Source organism: Loxodonta africana, chromosome 15 (genome assembly GCF_030014295.1).
Source record: "Loxodonta africana isolate mLoxAfr1 chromosome 15, mLoxAfr1.hap2, whole genome shotgun sequence".
Classification (NCBI taxonomy): domain Eukaryota; kingdom Metazoa; phylum Chordata; class Mammalia; order Proboscidea; family Elephantidae; genus Loxodonta; species Loxodonta africana.
Window position 1 is genome coordinate 4,840,884 of NC_087356.1, and position 18,473 is coordinate 4,859,356.

The 18,473-nt window shown below is 42.2% G+C and overlaps 1 protein-coding gene across 7 annotated transcripts in view; it reads right to left on the minus strand.

Moving 5' to 3' along the window:
• AFF3 (ALF transcription elongation factor 3) overlaps window positions 1-18,473 on the minus strand; it is a 667,929-nt gene that overhangs the window by 138,973 nt on the left and 510,483 nt on the right. For all 7 annotated transcript variants that reach the window (XM_023552564.2, XM_064268477.1, XM_064268478.1 and 4 more), the window contains one exon: window positions 14,160-14,211. In XM_023552564.2, coding sequence (XP_023408332.1) covers window positions 14,160-14,211 — 52 coding nt within the window. The remainder of the gene's footprint in view (window positions 1-14,159; window positions 14,212-18,473) is intronic.

Below are 18,473 nucleotides of genomic sequence, written 5' to 3' on the forward strand. Positions count from 1 at the left end.
ACTATTCTTACCCTCCTTTTCTGAGTTGTTCCTCCCGCATTAGCATAAATTCATTGCCTCCCTAAATTTCCTTTCTAATCTTTTGAGTTGCTGTTATCAACTTGATCCCATATAGGTAATTCTTTTTCTTTTTTTTTTAACATTTTACTGCTTATTAGGTGAAAGTTTACACAGCAGATCAGTTTCCTATTCAATAATTCATACACAAATTGTTTCCTGACATTGATTGTGGTCCCTGCAATGTGTCAGCACTCTCCTCATTTCCACTCTGGCTTCCCTGTTTCCATCCCTCCAGTGTCCTTGTCCTTCTTTGCCTTCTCATCTTTGCTTTTGAGCAAATGTTGCCCGTTTGGTCTTGTACAGTTGATTGTTCTAATGAGCACATTCCTTACAGGTATTGTTAATTATTTTATACGCCAATTATTATTTGGCTGAAAGGTGACCTCTGAGAGTGGCTTCAGTTCCAGCTTAAAAGGGTTTCTTAGGGCTAGAGTCTCGGGGGTTCCTCAAGTCTCTACCATTCTGTAAGTCTGGTCTTTTTTATAAATTTGATTTTTGTTTTATATTTTTTCTTCCATTCTAACTGGGACCTTCTATTGTGTCCCTGCTCAGAGTGGTCAGTAGTGGCATCTGGGCACCATCTAGCTCTTCTGGGCTCAGGCTAGATGAGGCTGCGGTTCATTAGTCTTCTGGACTAATTGCTTTCTGGAGTCTTTGGTTTCCTTCACTCTCTTTTGCTCCAGATGAGAAGAGACCAATACTTGTATCTTAGATGGCTGCTCACAAGCTTTTAACGCCCCAGATGCTACTTGCCACACTAGGATGTAGAACATTATCTTTATGAACTATGTAATGCCAGTCAATCTAGATGTTCCCCGAGACTATGGTCCTTAGCCTTCATAGCCAGTAACTCAGTCCTACAAGGTGTTTGGATATGTTAAGAAGTTTCCATTATAGATAGTTCTTAAAAGAGCATAATGTTCAAGACAGACACTTTTTACTAGTTAAGCTAAACTACTGTCTGGTTTTAGGAAGGCTTCAGGGGATTTTTTTTTTTTTTTTTTTACTGTACTTTAGATGAAAATTTACAGAACAAACTAGTTTCTCATTAAACAGTTAGTGCACATATTGTTTTATAACATTGGCTAACAACCCCACGATATGTCAACACTCTCCCTTCTCAATCCTGGGTTCCCTATTACCAGCTTTCCTGTTCCCTCCTGCCTTCTAGTCCTTGCCCCTGGGCCGGTGTGCCCCTTCAGTCTCATTTTGTTTTATGGGCCTGTCCAATAAAAGGGTGAACCTCAGGAATGGCCTTATTAATGAGCTGAAAGTATGTCTGGGGGCCATACTCTCAGGGTTTCTCCAATCTCTGTCAGGCCAGCAAGTCTGTTCTTTCTTTTTGAGTTAGAATTTTGTTCTACATTTTTCTCCAGCTCTGTCTGGGACCCTCTATTGTGATCCTTGTCAGAGCAGTCAGCGGTGGTAGCCAGGTACTATCTAGTTGTACTGGACTCAGTCTGGTGGAGGTCGTGGTAGATGTGGTCAGTTAGTCCTTTGGACTAATCTTTCCCTTGTCTCTTTAGTTTTCTTTATTCTTCCTTGCTCCCAAAAGGGTGAGACCAGTGGAGTATCCTAGATGGCTGCTCACAGGCTTTTAAGAACCCAGATGCTACTCACCAAAGTAGAATGTAGAACATTTTCTTTATAAACTATGTTATACCAGTTGAGCTAGATGTTCCCAGAGACCATGGTCCCCACAGTCCTCAGCCCAGCAATTTGGTCCCTCAAGGAGTTTGGATGTGTCTATAGAGCTTCCATGACCTTGCCTTGTACAAGTTGTGCTGGCTTCCCCAATACTGTGTACTGTCTTACCCTTCACTAAAGTTACCACTTATCTATTGTCTGTTTAGTGTTTTTCCATTCCCACCTCAGGGGATATTTTTGGTTTAAGGTTTAAAGATTATCTCAGGGCAATAGTTTCAGGGGTTCATCCAACCTTCATGCTCCACAAAGTCTGGAGTCCATGAGAATTTAAATTCTGTTCTGCATTTTCTCCCTTTTGTTCAGGATTTTTTCTATGGAATCTTTGACCAAAATGTTCAGTAATGGTAGCCAGGCACCATTCAGTTCTTCTGGTCTCATGGCAAAGGAGGCAGTTGTTCATGGAGGCTGTTAGCCACACATTCCATATCCTCCTCCTATTCCTGACTCTCCTTCTTCCTCTGTTCCTTCAGGCAAATGGTGACCAACTGCTGTGCCTCGGATGGCTGCTTGCTAGCTTTTAAGACCCCAGACACTACGAAGTGAACTAGGAGGTAGAACAGAAGCACTGAACATGTTATTAGGCCAATTAACTGGTATGTTCCATGAAACCATGACCCTAAACCTCCAAACCAAGGAAACAAGTCCCACGAGGCTTTAGTTGTACATAAGCAGCCTCAGCAGCTACTCTCCTTCTTCTTTTTTTTTTGTTGTTGTTATAAATATATCTATCACACAACTTTTGCCAATTCAACTTTTTACAGGTGTACAACTTATTGACAGCAATTACAATAATTGGCTGTGTAACGCTATCCTTAATCAATTCAATATTCCATCACCATTAACCCCCTTTCCCCTCCCTACCACCCCTGGTAACTGCTAATAAACTTTGTTCTCTATACATTTGTCTTTTGTCTTTTTATGTAAGTGAGGTTATACAATATTTGTCCTTTTATGATTGACTTATTTCATTCAGCTTCATGTCTTCCAGCCCCATCCATACTGTAGCATGTATCAAGACTTCATTTCTCCTACTGGCTGAGTAGTATTCCATTGTATGGATGTATCACATTTTGTTTATCTATTCATCTGTTGATGGACATTTAGGTTGTTTCTACCTTTTGGCTATTGTGAATAGTACTGCAATGAACGCTGGTATTCAAGTCTCTATTTGAGTCTCTGCTTTCAAGTCTTTTGTGTATATACCTAGGAGTGGAATTGCTGGATCACATGTTCTACTTTGCTATTTTTCTAAAAGAAGTATATTCGGGATTCAATTAGTTAGTATTTGGAGTCCCTGGGTGGTGCAACGGTCAGTGTGCTTGGCTGTTAACCAAAGGGTTGGAGGTTCTAGTCTACCCAGGAGCACACTGGAATCTCACAGGACAATTTTAGTGCAGGCAAGACCTTGAGCAAGAGATGTGATGTAAAGGGTTCGCTCAGCAGGTCTAGGGTGTGCAAATCCTGCACATTCCAAGGAAAAGTCTAGAGCTGGCCCAGATCCTAGGAGATAACCTCTAAGCCCTTGAAATATCCTGCCTAATAACAGTGTCTGGGGTCTTGGGACATGCCAGATACTTTATGCTAGTGATGTGGTTTATGGTAGAGGCCTTGAGCCAAGCTGTATTAATTTGACCTCTGGGAAGGGGTTGTAGACTGAGTAACTAAGGTTAGCCACGCGAGTGCTCCATGCCCACATGACTGATCTCCCAAAAAAACCTTGGACACCAAGGCTCAGGTGAGCTTCCCAGGTTGGCAATACTCTGTGTACATTGTCACATATCTTTGCCGAGCAAGTTAAGCACTGTCTGTACAACTTCTCTGGGAGAGGACAACTGGCAGCTTGTGTCTGGTCTCTCCTGGATTCTGCCTGATGTGACTTCTACCTCTGCTGATTTTACTCTGTATCCTTTCACTGTTATAAACCATAACCGTGAGCATAACACCATTTGACTTCTGTGAGTCCTTCTAGCAAATCACTGAATTTCACGGAGGTCTCCAAGACCCCAGCTCAGAGGCAACAATGATGATGGCCCATTTGTGACTCTTATGTTTGGCATAGCAAGTGAATAGTGAGACTAGTCACTTCCCACTTTGTTGGGTTTGCCAAATGTCTTTTTTGGAGCTTTTAAAAAAGCCCTTATACTGCCTCGGTGTGATGGTTTGGTGGAATCCCATACAGTTTTCCACTTGCCTTAGGAACCAAAAACACACCACACCCATTGCCATTGAGTCAATCTCAGCTCATAGTGACCCTATAGGACAGAGTAGAACTGCCCCATAAGGTTTTCAAGTCTGTAAATCTTTACGGAAATAGGCAGCTACATCTTTCTTTCATGCAGTGGCTGGTGGGTTCAAACCACCGACTTTTTGGTTAGCAGCTGAGCACTTAACCACTGCACCAAATGTTACTTTGTTCTTGTATAAAGAAAATATGAAAGTAACATACACGCTTTGTCAATTTTGTTAAACGCAACCTATGTTTGAAGAACCAAATTCGAAGTCTGGCTTTCTGTCTCATTTATGCCTCTATTTAGTCAAACAAAATAGCCATATTTAAAGGTAAAATAGATTTGTAATGGCTAGGAATGATTCTCAGAATTGTACTTTGCAAACAAATGATACAGTGTAAGGAAGAGCCGAACCAATTCCGATGGCGTTATTATTGGTGTGAGTATTTTCACCTCTCAAGTGAACCCTGCTTTATAGTTTGTATGTGAAACTGCTTTCACATATAGCATTTAATTGCCACACACTCTTTCTTGAATTGCCTTGGACTTTTAAGAACAAAGTTCAGGTTGAAGGACAAGGTACACAGACCTCCCTGGAGAGACGTTCTGGCTAACCTTTACTCCTGCACTTTGCCCGTGTGGAGAGGACCATTTGTGGTGGCCTGACATTTTGAAAACTGTGTGGTCTGCTTCTTAAAGATGGTCTTGTTTCACTGGACATAACCTGTTGGCTGCAGATCTGGTTAGGATGTAAAGGGGAAGTGCCCGGGCCATTGAATTATCACAGATGATTTCGTTCCGTGTAGAAACAACAGGCTAAGAAAGTCTCCTGAGAAACACTGTGCTTATGAGATAACCAAACCCGTTTAAAGAATAAAAAAAGAATACGGGAGGAAAAAACTCAAACAACTTTCCAAGCACATATCTGGACTGAACGCCTGAATGATTTTACGTAAACCCATTACTGTATGAAACCTCCCAAGCCTGGATATGAGTGATAGTATATACTCCCAGGAGTAACCACTCTTGAGTGATTACACCTCTGAAGAAGCCATTGAAGAAAACACCATTAAAGTCACAGGACAAAGGGGTATTCCTCTGAGCTAAACTAGGGCTGTCCTCTGGAGGGAGAAGCCTGTGTCCGCTGCCAAGCAGCAGGCCTGCCGAAGCTGGAGGCTGCATTTGAGAAGAGCACATACCAGCTAACGATGCGTGGCCCCTCTTCTGTGTGCATAACGGAGCTTCTATTTTGCTGGTATTGATATCCACCATTAATAAAAACTTGGCTTCATTTCAGAAAAGCAGCTCCCTCTATGAATGCTTTGACTTAACAAAGGGATGGTTCTCTGCTTTTGTGTTAACTGTATGTTTGCCCCAGTTTAAGGGACCATCTTTTCATTTTTATATAATATTCTCATTTTCCAGCTTGACATTCAGGGCCCGCAGACTGAAATTCGGCACTTTGTATGGCCTGGGTGGTTGGACACAGCTAAATGTATATAAATCTCAGCTGGGACTCTACAGGAGGTCTGAGGAAATATTTTAGGAAACAAGAGTTATGGGCCTTTGTACGTCTGTGCTCAGCGACATTTAAGTCGGCTGACTAGCTGAATTTTGGAAATTACAGTCAGTTAACATGAGGAAAAGGCGATTACATTTTAATGTATCTGCACCTACGGCTGCGCTTTTTCATAAAGAGTGGCAGATACTGGAAAACTGGCCATCTTAGAAGAAGTTTGCATTTGTTCCTGGTGATGGTGAAATTTTCCTTAGGAAATATGATTACTTGACTAAGCTTTGTGTTGTTGTTGTGCCACTGAGTTGATTCCGACTCACAGTGACCTTACATGACAGAGTAGAACTGCCCCATTAGGTTTCCAAGGCTGTAATCTTTACGGAAACAGGCTGCCACATCTTTCTCCTGCAGAGTGGCTGGTGGGTTTGAACTGCCAACCTTTTGGTTAGGAACTGAGTGCTTAACCACTGTGCCACCAGGGCTCCTAGATTAAACTTTAGGACTGTTAAAAAACAAACAAAAAACCCTCCTGCAGAGACATTCGAGGTTCGCCGACTGTAACCGAAGTCTCGAATATATGATGACTTCATATACAGAGATGAGAAAGCTCTGAAAGGCAGTAGTTTTCTATGAAAGTTATTGCCCTTTTGCCATATTAAGAAGAAACCAATTCGGCAGGATGACCAAACTAGGTATTTAGCTTAGGTACGACACTAACGCAAGGCTAAAAATAAAAACAAACCACTCTTTTTGTTCGTTTGTTTCTCTTTTGCTACTAGGTTTAACATACGTAAAATATGCTTATTTTTGGTAGTCTTTAGAACAGAACAACTCCTGACACTTAAAATATACTTTAAAGGCTTCTCGAGTGGATTCTCGGAGTCAATGAGCACACTGAAATATTACTAATATGCAATTCATCAAGGAGCTCGTGTCTCACACTGTTTGGTGCTTAGTAGGCATTCAAGACTTTGGGGATGACGTTTATATAAAAATTTTCTAGCTCCTGTTTGACTGTAAATAACATTGACAAAGCAGATTGTTTCTAACGCAGGAGGTATTTGATTTTGGAGCCTCTCCCCCCAAAGCTGGTCCTGATTACTGAGTCAATTCCTGTTTATATAATTCTACACAATTTTGGCAGAATTCAAGAGCACATACCAGGGCGTGGGCTTTTATGAATCTCCCGGGATGTGAATGTCAAGCTGACTGGATGAACTCTGGCCACAAATCCCAGACAAGCACAATGACTCTATTTATTCGGACTTGGCCGCCTGAATGCAGATTGATTCTGTTGAGTAATAAATTTTCACAGGCCAAGAACTTCAGCACCAACCAGGCTGATCCTGAGAAGAAAAATGCACCCAGGGAAGTGAAGCTGGACTGCAAACATCTCCTCTGTTATTACTCCACATCGGCGGGTCATTCATCAAATTTATTTGGTCACTGATTGACATGCACTGCCAATGACTCCAGAGGTTCTTGTCCAAAGCACTGTTTTCTGTGATACAATTGTCACATTAAAAAGGAACAAGGGAAAAAATGAACAGCTGCCATTACAATTGGCAATCTGCTTTTAATATGACACCCCAAACTGATGTGAGTTATCCAGTGACCTCTGCAGAGAAGAACAGAGAACCCGGATGGGAATGCTTCCTGTGCCAAGCTACGAGAAACCCAAGGGACCAAAAAGCAATAAAAACTGCGATTCAGGGTTCAGAGGAATCTTACTTACAGGCTGGGCATCTTGATGCAATGAGGCTTCAGATTTTTTCTGAGAGAACTGATTATTACCTTATGCATTATAAATAAGAAAAGAATTGGCTCTTTAACTTGCAGATTTATGTTAACTACCTAGATATCTGTTAAATTAATTGTGTGCTCTCCAAATATTGATTGGAGATTAAAAGGTAATTCTTCTTCAATGTGTGAGAAGTAAATTATGCTGATAGGAAAATTTCTCTCTACAGATTATATCCAATGATCATTGCTGTAAAATTAAAATTGTCAGCCTTAAGTGGATAAACCATGCTCATTTACAGAGAAAAATGCAGTTATATGATTAAAATGAAAAGACTGCCTAATATGTGTGGATAACGTAATTACTGGAAGCTGCAAGCACGTACGAACCCATTCAGTTCTGATCCCTGCTCCTTTGCTCTCCCCAAGCCTCCATATTTTTCATCTCTGAAGCACCATCTGCAGATGACATGATCTTCGCTGCTCCTTGCTGGAAGTTTTAATCATGTGTCTGTCCCTGTCCTTCTGCCTTGGCCACAATAATTTCATCTAGATATTTGTTTGTGTCCAACCTCCCAAGGCAGAGCCCATCTTTTTACCAAACAGGAAGATGGGCAATATAATTCATCTCTCCCTTCCAATCCATTTAAACACTCCTGTAGAATTTAGTGCTTTTAGGAACAATCTTCACTTAAATCCTCTAGTTCCTTCACATTCTTCCATGGAAACACTGGCCTTGGAAACTGTTAAAACCAAGAGTACGATCCCACAAATTGCTATGTGTATCACTTATCCTTGATTTACCCGGACAAACAAGGAATCAGATTCTCGAATGATCTGCCCCGTTTCTAGTTTGATCCTCATCCAGAATTAAAACTATTGGAGCAACCAAGATAATGTGCTTCCATATCAATTATCTCCTCAAGTTTTCTAAAGGCTGGCCTGAGTGACCCTGTCACAACTTCAGCTTTAGATCCCAGGGTCGAAATTTCGTTATCCTTGAAACAGAAGGGTATGGAGAAACCCATTTCCTTGGTTTTGGAGGCTTCTGTTTGAGATAACTATGAAAACTTGTAATCTCAACATGGCTTGATGTTAAGTCTCTTTAAGATGTGGCTATAGACATATCTATGGAAATTGGACAGATTGGTTATTTGTACTTTAAATGGTAGCCAATTTAAGATCTTGGTCTTAAATTTTTGTAATTTCCGTCAAACCTTTGGTCTCTGGATAAGGCTAAATTGAAAAATTCTAGCGTTCAGTGTAAAAAATAAAGGTAGAGCAAAGGTCATCTTTGATACTGGACAATGAATTCAGCTCAACATTATGCATTTATTCATGCATCCATTCAACAAATATTTAGCACCTTTGCTGTGCCAGACCCAATCCCTGATCTCAGAAAACTTCCAATCTAGTTGGTAGGGACAGATATTTAAAAAATAAGCATATGAATACGTAATTAAATTTAGGATATGACTTAAGAAGAAAGATTAAGGTTGCTGTGAGGAAGACGAATGGGCTAGGTTAGACAAAGGTGAGGCCCCTCTGAGGAGGTGAAAGTTACGGTGCACGTACAAGGTGAACAGGTGTTCGCCAGGCAAACAATGAGAGACAGTAGGGGCCTACAGAGGTCCTGAGGCATCTGAGCTTGGTTTGCTAGAGGGGCTGAAAAGGGTCCCATGGGGATGAAGTGCAATGAATGAGCTCAAAATGAAATGAAGAGGAAGAAACAGGAAGCCTGACTATGCAGGGTAGTGGCTGCCATGTTATAGGCTCTGAATTTCATCCAAAGTGTAATGGGAAACCCATTTAAGATCTTAGGTCAAGGAAAGACTTGATCTGATTTATGTTTTTAAGAGATCACTGTGAAGAGTGAACAACTAGACAGAGAATCAGCAGGTATATAGAAGAAGTCCACAACAATATCTAACAACGGAATCTAATTGACATTGACAGAACCCTCCACCCAGCAGCACCCTGTGAGGAGGTTATGTCATGGGGAGAGGGCGGAGTGGGAATATGGGCATTTATACGAGAGTGGTTTAGACTAGCCATGATGGAAAGAAGGGGATGGACTCATATTTAATTTTAGAGGTTGAACTTATAGGATTTGGAGATAGAATGAGTATTTGTGTAAAGAATAAGGAGTCATCAAGGATCAGTCTGATGTTCCTAATTGAAATGCTTGTGAGATACTCAAGTGGAAAAGTCAAGTAGACCTGTAGTTCAGAAAAGAGTTCTGAGTCGAGGATATAACTTTAGAAACTGCCAGTATATAGAAATTGAAAGTCATGGAAATGGTAAGATCACTGAGAAAGAGTGGAAGAGGAGAAAATCCAGGACCAAATGCTGAAAGACCCAACATTAGAGATTGGGTAAGAAAGAGACGTTAGCAACGGAGCCTGAGAAGAAACTGCCAGAGAGGCAGGACGTAAACTAGGAGCGTGGCGTTAGACATCTCAAGAGAAGGGCATGTTTCAAGAAGAGAGTGAGCAACCGTTTTCAATGCTGTACGTCTTATGGTAAGATGAGGGACGGCAAAAAGCCAACACATGTGGTTTCATGGAGGTCACTGGGGACCCAATGAGTAGCAGGAGTGGTGAGGGAGAAAAGAGTCAAAGGAGCAAGTCCCCAAGAAACTCAGCTGAAATGGGATTTAGAGAGCCCCAGCTAGGGATGGTCCCTTGACAGTAGGAGGGCAGCTCTTGTAACAGGAGGGAAGAAGGATGGGTGAAGACAAAGACAGTGGCATTGATCTGGTGGTGAGAAGATGAGGCTTTCCTATTAGATGCTGGTAAGCCACAGTATGCACTAGGGAAACAAAGACAAATAAGATACAAACTAAGCTTTGGATTCTCACTTGAGAAGTTGGAAGGACAGAAAACTAAATCCCACATTATCCACATGTTTTCAGTTCTGTGATGGAGGTAATTATGGGATATTAAGGGATCCCTGGTGACTCGACAATGGGCAATGGGTTTGGTTTGGCTTTTTTATCCCCAACAACAGCAGAATACATATTCTTTTAAGTGACCATAGAACATACACCAATACAGACCACATTTTGGGCCATCACAAATACCCAATACATTTACAATGAGTGAAATCAAACAGTGTGTGTTCTCTGACCACAATGAAATCAAGCCAGAAACCAGTGAAAGTATTATCATGATATCAAAACCGGAAAAGGACAGTATAAGAAAAAAAAAAAGAAAACTTCAGACTAATAGCCCCCATGAACATAAACAGGCAAAGGTGTGGTGAGGATGTAAGCAACTGGAATGCACTTACATTGTTGGTGGGAATGTCAATTGGCACCACCATTTTGGAAAATGGCTTGGGATAATCTACTAAAATTGAACATGCACATACCCTATGGCTCAGCATTTCTGCTCCTAGTCATCCATCCATTTCCACTGAGTAAATTCTGACTCATAGAGACCCTACAGGACAGAGTAGAACTGCTCTATAGGGCTTCCAAGGCTATAATCTTTTCAGAAGCAGACTACCACAGCTTTTTCTCACACAGCAGCTGGTGGGTTCGAACCACTGACCTTTCAGTAAGCAGCTGAGTGCATAACTACTTCTCCACCAGGGCTCCTTGCTCCTATGCACAGACTCGAAGGAAAGGTTCCCATTTGTTCACTAAAAGATCTGCACAAGGACGTTAATGATGGCACTATCCCATTAGCCCTATATATCCACAAGCTTAACAGCAGTAGAATCGCTAAGTATGTTATATTCTCATAATGGAATATAACACAGCATTGAAAATAATCAAATTTCAATTACATGCAACAACATGGATGGATCTCACGATCATAATGTTGGGTGAAAGAAGCCTGACACTAAAGAGTATATGCTGCATGATTCCGTTGACATGAAGTCCAAAAACAAGCAAAATTACTCTATGTGGTTAGAAGACAGGTGAATGGGTTCTCTTCTGGGGATGGCTGGAAGAGCACGTGGAAGTAGCTGGACAGCTGGTCTGTTTCTTGATCAGGGTGTTTGATCTGGTTACCTGGGTGTGCTTGGTTTGTGGGTATTCATCAAGTCGTCCACTTGGGATACATGCATTTGTCTCTATGTATTTTTTTTTTTTTTATGCTGTATTCAGTTATAAGTTGACTAAAAAAGGCCAAAACAAAATAGAAAATGCCCTTTGGATCTGGCAGCATGAAAATGATGAATGTCACAGATGGAACTGTGTCCCCCAAAATGTGTGTCAACTTGCCTTGGCCATGATTCCCAATATTGTGTGATTGTCCACCATTTTGACACCTGATGTGATTATCCTATTATGCTCTTGTAGACATCACTTTGTTACAGTGCCCATACAGCATAGCAAGTAATAGTCACAAGAAAACTGGGCATAGTGTAAGAAAAGTTAAAGATTTTAGTATATCATGTCTGCTGAGCCAGGGATAGGTACCACACCTGTACCAGCGACATTTTTTGAAATATTTTGGGTTAACGGAAAACTGTTAATAATACCTGGAAAAATCACTTATTTTAAACATTTAATTACAGTAAAACCTGCAAAAGCCAAAAACTGTGTAAGGTGGAAACCTGTCAGAGAAGGAAAACTCAAATATTTTCCACTAATAAAGAGTGACAGAAAAGCGGTAAGACTGCACCCAGTCAAAGGTGGAAAACAAGACAGTGCCTCTGAGTTCGGCTCTTATAGGCTCCACTGTATCTCACAACGCCAGAGAAATGGAGTGTGTGTGTGTGTGTGTCTGTGTGATGCATGTGTGGACAAGCTCTACTCTTTTAGGACAAAATCATATTTTGGTCTTGGAGAGAAAAAATACCATGTCATTAGTCTTTTTTAAAAACATGGGAATTACCATTTTGTGATTAGGCTAGGGTATAATTACAGGCCAAAGCAGGATAACTTAATATAATTAGTGTTGAAGCAATAACTTAGACTACCATATACAAAACCATGTCTGGAGCCTTAATTAGGTGCAAGGGATTACTGTATAAAAATCTTTCATTCTGTCAGCTCCTTTAATTGCAAAAGATAGGGAGGTATGGTGCGTGCCCAGAGGAACCAAATGCGAGAAGAATCTGACCTAAATATTCACAACACAGTATTACCAACGGCCACAGCTGAAAAAGAACAGCTAATAAGGCAAAAAAAAGAAGTCAAATAAAAGTTCTTACTGCCTTAGACAGCATGTTTATCTTTAATAATACATTTTTTTCTTGAATTTTTGGTGAAATATTTCCTGGAAATAACTCAGGAAATTCTTTCCAAATTAAGAAAGGCTTGCTGAACGAAAAAGTCTATGAAATCTTTTTCAAATATAAAGTACACACAGTTTACAAAGTTGATATGATTAAATCCACAATGTCCCTATATGAGCCTCTCAATGGGAAAAAAGTCACAAAGAATTAGATCATTTGCTTATAGTCACATACAGGAACCCGACAACCATTTGCTGTTGAGTCGATTCTGACTCATGATGACCCCATATGTGTGTCAGAGTAGAACTGTGCTCCATAGGGTTTTCACGGGCTGATATTTTGGGAAGTAGATTGCCAGGCCTTACTTCTGAGGTGTCTCTGGGTGGACTTGAACTTTCAACCTGTTGGTTAGCAGCTGAGCACATAACTGTTTGCACTACCCAGGGACTCCAGTCGCATGCATGAGGAATCAAAATTAGGAGTGAAGTTGTACACTTCTGCTAAGGTTGCTGGGTTAGAGACATCTGACTGCCGTCATGTGTACACTTAGAAGAAAATTAATCATTCTCTAAAAAACTGGAAGCACAAGAGGCCACCCCTTGCTAAAATAACCTCCCTGCGCTTGGGGTTTCTCCGCTTGCCAACCTAGCTCCTAGATTCCTTGGTTCTGTTTCACACCCAGCTCCTTCTGTGGTGCCTTGCCTTCTCTCAAGAGACAAACACCTCCTTCTGCAACCTCACGGCCACATCTGCTCAGATGCTCTTCCTGAAAAATGTCCCTTGCCTTTTACTTACCTCTGCACTCGCTCCCTACGTTATTCGTATTTGCATGTCTAGACGGCAGAATCGCCTTCATAGCATTTCGCCATACCTTCCTATAAAACACATTACTCCAAAATCAGTTGGATCCTAAAGTATTTTGGACTGCATGTAAAAATGACTAATAAAAAAGCTCTCTGAACTGTCTTTGTACCTATCACATTCATATCAAGTTCACAAAATACAATACAGGTAACGAGAACAAAGAAAGAGAAGTGTAAGAAAAATCTGTCTTTAGTGTTTTCAAACTTGTCTTAAAATACAAACATTTCCTGAAATGCAGATGGGAAAGTGATGAATACTAAGTGGATTTTTTTTCATGTTAAATGACTGATCAGAAGACTATTTATAAACCCCTGACTGTTGTCTCGAGCTGATAAATCAACACCAGGGGAGAACATTTCAAGCACATTTATCGTTTAAGACAAACAGCCTAGACAGAGTGTGATTATTTTTTATTCATCATCCTAGCTCACCTCTACGTTGGCTTCTTCTCAGTGTTAATAGTGTCTGTGTAGGGCTTCTCAATATTTAATGTTCCAGCTTGCCTGTTGCATGCTGATGCGGTTAAGGTCACACGTGTGAGCTGGCCCGTCAGCTTCGCAAAGAAGACAGGCTCTGTTTCACAGTCAAGCCTGACCCTCATCTACTTCCTCATAAACACCTGTGGTTGGTCTCAATGTCATAAAGAATTACAGTTTTAAGGGAAATTAAATCCAAGGTATTTTAACAGACTGGCCCAAAGAAACAGAAGCTAGTAATTAGCAGAGGACAACCCAGCATCCTGGGCCACCACGACTCTGAGTTTTCCTGACACAGGTAACACCCAGCAGAGCCCGTGACGCCAGCAGCAAGCATGTCACATTCAAAGATGGCTGAATAAAAGAATGTCCTACCTGTTCATTCTCCTCCTCGTCACTACTTAGCTTGAGGTCATCTTCCAGCATTCTGAAAGAAGGAACAGATAGGTACAGATAATTAGTCGGACCAAAATAACTTAGCAACTAAATACAGTGAGACCCGTGAGAACCGGAACTTGGTGGGACTGCCTTGTTTTTCTGGGTCTCGAAAGCTGTCCACCTTTGACCAGGTGCAGTTTACCACTTTTCTGTTGCCCTCCGTTTAGTGGAAAATATCTGAGCTGTCCTTCTCTGACAGGTTTCCGCCTCGCACAGGTTCTGCCTTTCGCAGGTTGTACTGCGTCATCTTCATTGGAGCAGTGCTTCAGGGATAAGTTATTCGATTCCCTAACACCTGTTTTCTTTTCCTTCTAGGTGATTTTCCTCTGATGCCCGTGGAAACAACGGTTATATGATAAGATAGGTTGGTTCAAGAATATGTTTTTTTAAACTAACAGAACCAAATTGGGCCTTTTCCCTGTAAAGTTTTAATTGTACGATCAGATCATTTGTTCAGTGTCTTCCGCGTGTCGGGTGCTGAGCTATATACCCTTGCTGACCTGGGGGGCCTTCACGGTAAAGAGAAGGAGAGAACAAACAGAATTCTGTGGAGGGCCTAAAACAATAAACTTGAGTTGTGAGCAATAGCTGCTTATGTCTTCCATCAGCCAAAGCCTGGAGAAGACATCTGCCCGGAGAGCCTACTGTGTGAGCAGCCTTCACGGTTAGCAGAAAACCAAACAGGAGGGAGCTTTCTCGGAAGACTGTGAAGGTAGTTCCCCAGGTGACCCTCGACAGGTATAAAAGGAAAAGGAAAACAAAACAAAAACCCAATCTTTAATCCCTACTATTTCCGATGATGATAAAATTGTATTCTTAGCAGAATTGCTAAACTGCTTCTTTACAGAATAGGAGTTTTCAGATTAATTCATTTCAAAAGAAATCTTACTCAGAGTCACAATGCATCACACAGACAGAAGGAGAACAGGGGGGCAGTCTGCTTCCGGTGAACTTTGGGGCTCCACAGATCAGTGTGGAAACGGCTGAGTCAGAGCTAGGAGACTTCACTGTCTTTCCTGAAGTCAACTTCCAAAGCTTATCTCCTACGATGTGCCTGGTTTCCTTAAAAAGCCAGTTACAGGCCTATCATCAATATATTCCTCTGACTATTTTTATAAGTAATTTCAGTGACTTCTGGGGTGAACTGAGGGTAAAGACCTAGCAGGGAGGTCATGGCCCCAGTTCTGCCCCAATTGTCTGTGTGTTTCAGGCGAGGCACTTAAGCCCCCACCCCATTACCCTATCTGTAAAATGAGGGGTTATGCTGGGCAATCCCACAGAACTGTTCCCTACTTTAGATTCAATGAGTCTGTAAAATACCCCCCACCCTTAATTTCGTAAAGTAGAAAAACTCTTCTATTTGCGCCAGAGAACACCACTGAGAAATTTCTAACTAATTTTTGGCATATCATTTAAGGCATTATCACAAGGACACCAAAGCTGGTTCCTCATGGGTTACTGCTATTCTGTCAGTAGTGTCAAGGACCACTCTCCTCTTGTTTAAACCATAAACAAACAAATTTAAAAAAATCAACAAAATGGCGGAGCTTCGCTCCCAGTTGCTCTCTACATCTGGCTTGCTATTCATTTCCCTTAAACTCAGAAACTGTAACACTTGGCTTCAAAGAGAAGAGATACCCTAGTGATTTATTCCAGCATTGTTTGGGAATAACCTAGGGCAGCGGACCCTGTTTTCTCTGTCTCTGCCTCCACAGTCACCTGTGCGGTGATGACACAAAATATGACACCAGTTTGTGAATTAAGCTGAGGCACCTTCCCTAAGACTGTGTTCCTCCCCAAAGGCACAAATGCCTTTCTGATGAAAAGGATCAGAAAAGCAGGACAGTGTCTTGCCTCCACCCCTCACTCCTTTCAGGGTAAACAGCCAGCTGCAATTTGGTTTAATGGCAGGGACTGCCCTGCCAGCATTTGGGTGGTCCTGCCGGTGGGTGGGAAAAGACATACATAATCATGTTGAACAACCCCTTGCTGTTAGATCAAAGTCATGTCAAGGGTGACCGGGAAGTTTCATCTTTACACAGGCAACAGTATGCACAGATTTGACAGCCACTGTCAGTCAGGGCGAGAAACCCCAACACCCCCTAAAATAAAGCATCTCATCTTGGCTGCAAACCAGCCTTGTGAGTTGGTCACCACATGAGGCTGGAGTTACTGAAGGTACCACGATAGAAAAAACGGCGTGTGAAGCTGTCTTCTAAGGTAGGAGTACAGCTTATTTTTGTTTATTTTAAGCATGTGCTAAATGTGGGTGATAGAAACGGTTAACGTGCTCAGCCTACTAACTGAAAGGCTGGAAGTTTGAATCTGCCCAGCGGTACCTTGGAAGAAAGGCCTGGCAATCTACTTTGAAAAGTTAGCTATTGAAAACCTTCTGGAGCACAGTTCTATTCTGACGTATACGGGGTCTCCATGAGTTGGAACTGACTCAACAGCAACCGGTCCTCGAGATGTGGAAAGGGGTGTCTGTGTGAACTCACGCTGCCTTGCCCACTTCCTGATCCTGGGCAGGTCACGCCTTTGGTTCTTGGCTTTGTCATTTCTAAGACGGGACTCATCTTGCCATCATTTACAGAAAAAAGGCAGTCAGAGACCCACCTTGCTTTGTGAATAATAATTATTCTATTACTGAAATTACCTCTCTTGTATTTAAAAAAGTGAATTTGTGGTACTTCTGTCTGAGGGCTAAAAACAAAGGATCGGATGTAAAAATTCACTGCATTCAAGACAGATATCAAGAGAAGTTAAAATCCAGTGAAACTTCAGAATATCTTGGAAAAGGGGAACACGGTCCTTACCCCTTGTGGCAATGGAAACACTGTTAGAAGCCAGCTTAGACACATCTGCACAGCAATCCTGGGGTGCTCCTATTACCAAAACGTAAATCCACAGGTCCAGAACAATCGCTGTTACACTGCACCCCCAGCCGCCAACAGACACCTGAGCATACTGGGGTAACCAAGGCTCAAAGCCAGCAAGGAACAAGCACCCCACCTTCTCCTTTGTTCTGAGGGTCACAAGCAGAAGCCCCGAGACTCAACTTCCAAAGCAGAGTGCTGCTTCCTTTCACAGCATGCTGGTGTCTGCCAACTTCACACCTGGTTTAACATTCAAAACATGCTCCATTTTTAATGCTGGAAATATCTGAGTGGACTCTTAGATAGTCTGAGGAGTAGCTGAAGAATGTTTGAGATTATACCTGAACAATGAAACGTGGTTAAAGAAAACTTATGATGCCCTCAAGGGCCTAAGAACTGTCAGTATTTGGCACGTGGTAAGCAAATGCCTCCATCTAAACACACAAATGGCAAAGCTATCGTCCCAGCCCCACTCTAGCCCACTTCAAACATTTTTATCATTTGTCTGTTTCCAAAAGGAAATAGATTGGTATACAAAAAAAAGGTACTGGTATATTAAACAAAAATAAACAAAAGCATTAAACCAAGAGTAAGACGATGAATGGTATAAACAGTTAACACGCTCAGCTGCTATCCAAAAGGCTGGCAGTTCCAGTCCATCCAGGGGCACCTCGGAAGAAAGAGCTGGTAATCCACTTCTGAAAACTCAGTCATTGAAAACCCTACGGAGCACAGTTCTACTCTGACACACATGGGGTCACCAGGAGTTGGAGCTGACTGACAGCAAACAGTTAGTATGAAAGGATAAATGCAAGGGGCCTTGGAGAAGGACCTCCTTCCACTTTGCTTTGGGAAAAAAAAAAAAGGCAAAGACTGATGCCCTAAAGGGATGCAAACAGAGTTTGGGATTGGTCATCTGCATGTAAGTCCAGGACCTCTGTTGTGGCACCACACTTGGCTTGGTACCATGTGCCCGCCACACCCCTATACCCTGAGCACCACGAAGCCCTCCCAGAGCCACACCCAAGAAACTCCCCTTTCGTGTGCCCTCAGCAATCCCCCTTCCCATCTCCCAAGAGCCCTAGTAGGTGACTAACGCCCAGGTGATAATGGCAGCCCCCCCGGGCTGGATAGATGTTAACATCCAGCATGCTGAGCGCTTTCCCAACGATGTTACCTCATTCAGTCTCCACAGCCCTTCCTCTGAGGTGGGCACTGCTGGCAGGCAGCGGGCTGAGGGAGTCAGACAGCCCAGGGTGAAGCCTAGCTCTGCCACCCAATGGCTGAGTGACCCGATACCTGCCTCCGAGGGTTTTCCAGAGAAATAATCACAGAATCCTTGGAAAGTGCTCAGCAAAGTCCTGGCACAGAATGC